Source organism: Sciurus vulgaris, assembly GCF_902686455.1.
Source record: "Sciurus vulgaris genome assembly, chromosome: 7".
In the NCBI taxonomy this organism is placed as follows: Eukaryota; Metazoa; Chordata; class Mammalia; order Rodentia; family Sciuridae; genus Sciurus; species Sciurus vulgaris.
In genome coordinates, this window is record NC_136467.1 from 111,398,730 (window position 1) to 111,406,600 (window position 7,871).

Sequence of the window (7,871 nt, forward strand, 5' to 3'; positions counted from 1 at the left end):
AAATAAGAAAAGCCAGGAGACAGATCTGTTCAAAATCATCTCCAAAGACCAGCTGCCAGATGCTTTGCAGAATAGACCCTTCCACTGCTGCTATTGCTTAATCCTGGCCTCAAATTGTTTCTGGAAATTAGATTCTTAAAGGGTATAGCCTTATGGGAAAACTTTCTAAGCGTTTAAAAGAATGTCACTTCTTATCATAACCCTCATGTGACAAGCAGCATTCCCAGTAAAATGCAAAGAATTTCAGACAGGATCAGTGAGTTTATACTTCAGTCTGAAGACAGCCCCTATTTTACAGCTGGGAAGCCAAGCCAGAGAATAATCAGCTGGGTCTCACATCCTCAGGTGGTAGCAGAGGGCCCACCTGGCAAAGCTTCTTTAAAGGTTGGATTTCATCTCTCAACTGACACCATGGAGGTGTTAAGTATGAGGAGACATTATGGTTTCACCTGCTAATGACTGCAGCTGTTCACCTCATCTCCTTCCTTATGCACACATTTCCTAGATTTGTTTAACCTATTTCATCCTAATCTATTCCTATACCAACAGTATAGTCAGAAACCAACAAACAGCAAGGACTGTCTCCTTGTCAGTCGGAACCAGGTTCTGAGTTGACGTTTTAATAAGGGCATTTTGTGCTGGTTCATCCTTCTCTTGCCTAGGCTTGACAGGAACAAATGTATGCATTTCCTGGCATCTGGTCTAGATTGGGAATAAGTTGAGAGGAGAGCTCTTCTAGAGTAATGTGAACAAGCTCACACAGACCTGGCCTTGGCGCTTGGTCACCATGGCCAGGATCAGGGGGGTGGGTAGCACTTTCCATGGAAGGACATACCCAGGGAAAGCAAGCCTCAATCTATTCACTACCCAATTGGTTCATGTAGCACAACTAAGTGTATCTCAGGCTTTGTTCTAGATGCCGGGGGATACCACAGAGAATAGTATAAAGCCCTTAAGATGATGACATTCTTAATTGAAAGGGAAGATGCATGAACAAACAAATGTAGAGTAAGGCAGATGGATATGTATATAATAGAGAGAGAGAGAGAGAGAGAGAGAGAGAGAGAGAGAGAGAGAGAGAGAGAGAGGGAGAAAGAGTTCTGAGATGGGAGACAGTTGCTATTTTACAAAGGTAGTCATGGAAGACCTCCCTGCAGATGTGGTATTTGAACAGAAATCTGATGGAGGGAGGAAAGGAAGCATGTTGGAAGCAGAGGCAGCAGCAGAGGCAAGAAAGCCTTGATGTCCTAGAGCAGGTGCTCAAGCTTTAGAATCAGAATCCTGGAGGATAAGCCAAACCCTTGGAGGCTTTTGATTCAGTAAGGCTGGGCAGGGTCTGAGAGCACGCATTTCTAACACGTTTCCTGGTGTGCCAATGCTGCAGGTTGGGGGAGGACACACTGGACAGACACTTCCATGGGGAATGGTTACGTGGTCAGCATGCCTGGAAAGCTCACGTAAGAAAGGGGAAGAGCAGTTAGAAGTAGGGCCAGAGAGGCAGCCAGGGTCAGCTCATCTGGAATCACCTGGGGTCTTTAAAAATGGGGATGCTGATTCTGTAGGCCCACGGTGGGGCTCAAAGTGCTGCTTTGCTGGGGAAGCTCTTAAGCGATTCAAGCAATGTTGGCCTGTGGAACATTTGGGAATCAAGGTTGTAAGGTGTCATTGTGTATTGGAAGAGAAGTCCTTAGAAGGTTAGACCTCTGAAAACTATTAAGAGGAGAGTTCTGTCCATGTTCTGTAGAGAGGTCTGGATGGAATGAAAGCAGAAAAGGAGAAGCAGCAAGGAGCTCACTGAAAGGGCAGGACAACATTTTGAGGAGACTTGGACCAGAGTGGAGCAATAACAGCATGGACACATGTCAGCTGTGATCCAATCCATAAGTACGTGTGGCAGCACAGAAAGACAAGATTAGGGAGAACTCTGAGGTTCTACACCTGAAATCTAGGTAGAGGAACTGCATTTCCTGAAATGACAGACTTAAAGGAGTCAGTCTGTGATGGAGAATAGAAAGATCTAATCAACCTTTTGAGTCTTGGAGAGAAGGAATCAAAAGCTGACAACTTTCTCTGTGTGATTTTCCCAACCCATCTGTGAGGTTAGAATCTAGCCACAAGGCTAAGCCAATCAATCCTAGAGGCTTCACTGGAATGGACTAAAAAAAGAGGAGGGATACATAGTAGAGAGATTTCTTCACTGGGGTCACAGTTCAGGGGTGGTGATGAAGCTAAACAGTAAAAATGGCTCAGAGGTAAAATAATTAACTTTTACTAGATAAATAAGGATGAGACTTGGAAATTTCTAATTCTAATCCTAGCCCTGTTTTAGAATGGGTCCTCTGAATTGTTTACATTCATTTATCCATTTACTTTACTAAGCCCTTTCTACCCTGCCCAGGCAGACATTCTCAAGCTATTTCAATTAAATATCAACCAGCTGCCTTCTCTGTGAATGGAACAAAGCCAGAGAGATTTAACCCTTAGGTCTGGGTTTTTGTATTTTGTCATCTTCAGCTGGCACTGAGCTACTGAGATAGGAGTCAGAAGACCTGGAGGAGAGCCTCATTACTGCAACCTATGATCTGGAGTGAGTCAGCCTCACTGTGAGGTATTTCCTGTCTTCCTGCAAGAGGAAGGTAGCATTTAGTTCACTTCAAGATTGAACCAGGAAGTCCTGGATAGAAAACTGTGGCAAACTCCAAGGCACTTATGGTCACGAATGTCTCTATTTCTATCACTCCTGGCCAAAGACTCTGAAATGTAAAGGCTTTCCTCTCATTTCAGAAGCAAGACACAGGGAAAAGAGACAACTACTCAGCTCTTCTCTTCTTCCAGTAGTGAATGAGACCATGGATTTCTCCAAGAAAAGTACTTGTGAGCAGGATGCCTAAACAGAAATCCACTGACATGCTGCTGTATGTCCTAACCAAACGGTCCGTTTGTGTGATGGGCAATAGGTAAGGTGGTAGAAAAGGTGGGGTCTTTTTCCCACTAAATATAACCACAATCTTATTCCTTTTAATTTTCTTAAGCAAACAGAACAATCACCCATTCTTTTTCCTTCTATTTTAAAAAAATAGAAACTGATAATATGAAATATTCATGAACAGAAAAGTGTAATGTGTTTCTAGATCCAGTGAGACTCACAAACTCCCCTAGAAAATCTGATCTTTCTCTTGCCATATTGCCATTTTTCAGAAACTGCAAATCCTAATAAAGTACCAAGAAATATATCCCCCCAAAGGCATACAATGAAGTATTATGAAGGTGAGAAATTTTCAGCAATCGTATCACTAAGTTTTAAATTATTTCAAGAAATTAATAATGAAGAAAATTGAACCCACCTAAATTGATTTCTGAAATGTCCTTCTGTTCATCAAAATCTGAATCTGATACTTGTTAAAAATAGAAAAAAAAAGTATTAATCTTGCTGAACAAGAGAGAAAGTTCAGAAACACTATGTATTTGAATTGATTCTTACCATCTCCTTCAGGAAGATACTTAATCTGAAAGGTAATAAATATAGAGAAAATTGATCATTTATACTACAGTTGGTATCTTAAAATATTTTGAGGAGCAGAGTTGTACTTACTGATACAGCTGCAATGTGGGCAAAAAACAAGGTAAAAGAAAGAACACAAGTGGATCCCAACCAGATCATTGTTGCAAATGAGCTGATTTTAGCAAAGACACCTTGTCATAAATACCTATTGGACCTTGCCCTGATTGTCATATTAGAAACTTTGACCTTTCCCTATATCCTGTAGTTTTAAAAAAGGTGGACAAAGATAATGTCATTGCCCCTTTCAAGGACAGAGACTAAGTCTACTTGAAAGGCTCATGCACCAGAGCTGGGGAAAAGTTTGAAAAAATACCAAAATAAGCATGTATTTCTATACACCATAAACTTCATAATAGAATTAAAATATCTAAAATGATTATAGTATGCTTAAATCCAATAAAAGATGAATTAAAATTTTATGAAAATACCATAAAGCAATTATCAAAGGATATAAAATAGATATGACCTCTCTCTCTCATCTATATATTCCTTCTCCCTTTGTGTGTGTGTGTGTGTGTGTGTGCATGCACACATATATATGAAATATTCAGGGATTATTCTGATATTAATCTATAAATTCTATGTCATTTCAGTAAAAATCTTAACAGGGTTTCAGAGAAATTTGTCAAACTGACAGAATGTTTTTGAAATTTACATAAAAGAGTAAATGTCCCAGAATAAATAAGAAAATTCTGAAAATAAAGTGAAAGAAATTGCCAAAACACAGATAAAGAATTTTTACAAAGTTATGGTAATTGGAGAGTACAATATTGCCCAAAAGAAAGATCACCGAGTACAATAGAGCATATCAAAAGAGATGCAAGTTTATATGGGATTTTCATATGTGGGAGGAACCAAAATATTAATAGGGAAACTTTGGTCTCTTTTATAACAATGTTGGAAAAATAGCATTTCCATATGAGGAATAAATTAAATTCTTACCCCCACACTATTTACAAACTATAGATAAATTACAGGCAAATATATAAGATCTAAACTTTAAAAGAGAAAACAGGAAAATCTCTTTGAGGCTAGGAAATATTTAAACAAGAAAGAGGCTTAGAAATCATAAAAGTAAAATAATAAGTTTGACTATATCAAATTTTAATCTTCTTTATGACAAATACACAATTAAAAGACAAGCCACAAATGAAAGAAGATATTTATACAGCATATAATTGGATAAAAATAAATATCTAGGTGGGGCATGGTGTTGCACACCTATAATCTTAGTGGCTCAGCAGGCTGAGGCAGGAGGATCGAGAGTTCAAAGCCAGTGAGCAACTCAGTGAGATCTTGTCTCAAAATAAAATACATAATAGGGCTGGGAATGTGGCTCACTGGTTCAGTGCCCCTGAGTTCAATCCCTGGTACCAAAAAAATAAATATCCAGGAAACATAAGTCAACAAGGGAGAAAAAAGACATATCCTCTAAGAGAAAAATGGGAAAAATATGAATAGGACATTCACAAAGAAGAAAACTCAATAAACATAAAAAAAGATTTCAACCTCATGAGTAATCAGAAAAATGTAAATTTGAACAACAATGAAATGCCAACCCAACCTCTGACTGGTTTAAATTGAGAAGGCCGACAATGCTGTGTCAACAAGAATGTGAGGACATATGAAATCTCAATCCTACAGGTAGAATAAAGTTAGGCATTTGATGCTACCTAATGAAGTTGAAGCACACATAACTTATAGGCTACAAGTTCCACTTCTAGTTAAGTACACTAGAAAGACACATACACGAAGTACCCACAGTATTTTCCTTATAGTCCTTTGTCATAATAGTAAAAAACTGGAAAAAGCTGTTCATGCTAGAAGAAAAAATAAATGACAGGATATTTGCAGTCAGTTCCAGATAAATGTTTAACAATCAGCTCTCTAAGAAAACAGCCTTCAACTCTAGTAGTTGTTGATTTCCATCAACAGTCCTATTAATATTTTGGTTCCTCCCACATATGAAAATCCCATATAAACTTGCATCTCTTTTGATATGTAGTTGTTGATAAATATTCTCATCATGGTCGAGTTCAAGCTGAAACACTAAGTCATTGAATGAACTGTTGGGAAGAGATTGTACCATGGCGTCATCTGCTCTGGCACAGCACTTCCTAGATGTCCAGACTCTCCTATTCTTGCATTCACAAGGTGTAAGAATCTTTGATATCAGAGAAATCCTCTAGATCTATAGCCTGCATCTCTCCATTCTATATTTGCTGCCCAACAGAAAAGCATTTCCTGCCTCCAGAACTTTCCAGGAGGCAGAGATATAAAACAGGAGGCTGTCAGCTGGGGACCAGTTTCCGATGGGTGGAAAATGCCAACATTTATTTTATAAAAACAATCTGTGTAAAAGGGAATGGAAAGCCATCCCCTACCATCTCTAATTGCAGGAATTAGAGATGTTTTCCAAAAGAACCAGAACTTGCTCAACAGCTAAAATAGCTCAAGTCAGCAAATGAATCCATAAGATTTTAAAAGCGGATGATGAGGGGCAGGACAAGCATCTACTTAATAATTGGCTCTAAATATCAGGGAGAAAAACATAGCTGACTTTTATCTCCTAAATACATTACCTTTTTTTTTATTTTCCCCAAATTCTGACTCTACTATGCTGAAAGTGAATATTTGCTCATTTTAGAGACCAGGAAGTAGGAGTTTGTTTTCTAAAAGATAAGGTAGCCAGGTGGTATGCCAGTACTCCCAATACTCAGGAGGCTGAGACAGGAGGATTGCAAGTTTGAGACTAACCTAAGCAACTTAGCAAGATCCTATCTCAAGATTGAAACAATAAAAAGAGCTGAGGATGTAACTCAGTGGTGGGGCACCCCTGAATTTAATCCCCAGTATTGAAAGCACCCAGGAAACCACTCCAGGTGTGGGAACTCACACAAGAGATTTTATTAAGCACACAGGCAGAGTGTCGGCCCTGAGGGAGGGGGGGAGAGGGAGGGGGAGGGGGGAGAGGGAGGAGGGAAGAGAGGGAGGGGGGAAGAGAGGGAGGAGGGAAGAGAAGGAGGGGAGAGGTGGGGGGGGGGGGGGAGGGGGGGGGAGGAGGGGGGAGGGGAGGCGGGGGAGGGGGGAGAGGAGGGGGGAGAGGAGGGGGAGAGGAGGGGGGAGAGGAGGGGGGAGAGGAGGGGGGAGAGGAGGGGGGAGAGGAGGGGGGAGAGGAGGGGGGGGAATGGCAGGGGATCTATTCTTAAGTAGAGGAAGTTTGAGGGAGAGGGAGAGGGAATGGCAGTGGAGCTATTCTTAAGTAAAGGAAGTTTGCAGGCTAATTGGACCAATGACTGACGAGGAAGTTAATCTAGATTGTAAAATGGTGTGTGGGGGGTGGGTAGAATCAGAGAGAAATGAGTACAGCCTTGTTCCCTTCATTCCCCCGTTTTGTTTTTATAAGAAGATCCATTTCGGTCATATTGGTGAAGATCCATCTTCAGTTACTGCTTACTGCTGGGCATAGACATAGAACTGATTACTTGTAACTGTGCTGGGCACGGGGTGGCACTTCCTTCATCAGTGTCTGCTCCTGGGATTTGAGCAGGGAGTCCTGGTCCAGCAGGTCAAACTCCAGGATCCCTAGCAGCACCTGGCACACCTGCATACCCTGAAGAACCATGGGCCTCAGCTGTAGAAGGTTCAGGCCTCCTGTTGCCTCAGGAACAGCACCTGAGTGGAAGCTGGAGGAATGTGAGCGGTGGTCCCATGCTGTCTATCTGCTCAGCAGGTACATGAGGCAGGTGTTGACCTGGGGCAGGAGGCCCAGGAGGAAGAAGAAAGGGAAGCATAAGGTGAACGTGGTGGCCACATCTCAAACACAGAAGAAACAGAGAAGACTGTGAGATCATAGAGGGAGACAGTGGGAAGGGCATCCAGCAGCCAGATAAGCAGACAGCAGATGCAGAAGTAGACAAACCAGCTGTCTGTGATCACCCAGTTGTGGCCATGCATGGGAGATGCTGCATTAGGTTGCATGCTCCTAAGCTGGGAGTACTAACAGGAGGCAATGACTAGGCAGAACTGGAAGACTCGGATGTCAATGAAGAAGCCCTGCAGTAGAAACAGGTAGCCCAGGAAAGCAACCAGACTGCTTAACCCAATGCCGAAGATGTTCCCCACCCCCGCCCCCCACGACCGGTCCAGCAGAGCCAGCAGGGCAAGGCACTAACATGTGCGTGGGACCGCGGGGTGGGGGTGCAAGCAGAAACAGCAGGGCAAAGGAGATGGAGGAGCAGGGGCCGGAGGGGCCTCTGCCACAGGAGACCAGTCTGCAGGTGGTTTGTCAGCCAGGTTGAAGTGAGAG

The 7,871-nt window shown here is 42.1% G+C and overlaps 1 protein-coding gene and 1 long non-coding RNA gene across 2 annotated transcripts in view; one reads left to right on the plus strand and one right to left on the minus strand.

Moving 5' to 3' along the window:
• Positions 1–3,850, minus strand: part of MEP1A (meprin A subunit alpha) — a 36,608-nt gene extending 32,758 nt beyond the window's left edge. Inside the window, exons 1-3 of the mRNA XM_079147338.1 lie at positions 3,593–3,850; positions 3,482–3,506; positions 3,345–3,395 (exon numbers count right to left, since the gene is read on the minus strand). Coding sequence (XP_079003464.1) covers positions 3,345–3,395; positions 3,482–3,506; positions 3,593–3,661 — 145 coding nt within the window. The 5' untranslated portion in view covers positions 3,662–3,850. The remainder of the gene's footprint in view (positions 1–3,344; positions 3,396–3,481; positions 3,507–3,592) is intronic.
• Positions 2,449–7,388, plus strand: LOC306665660. The gene is made up of 4 exons (XR_013765103.1): positions 2,449–2,587; positions 2,785–2,957; positions 3,199–3,267; positions 6,972–7,388. It is a non-coding gene; the product is annotated as an uncharacterized lncRNA (long non-coding RNA).
• The last annotated feature ends 483 nt before the right edge of the window (positions 7,389–7,871 follow it).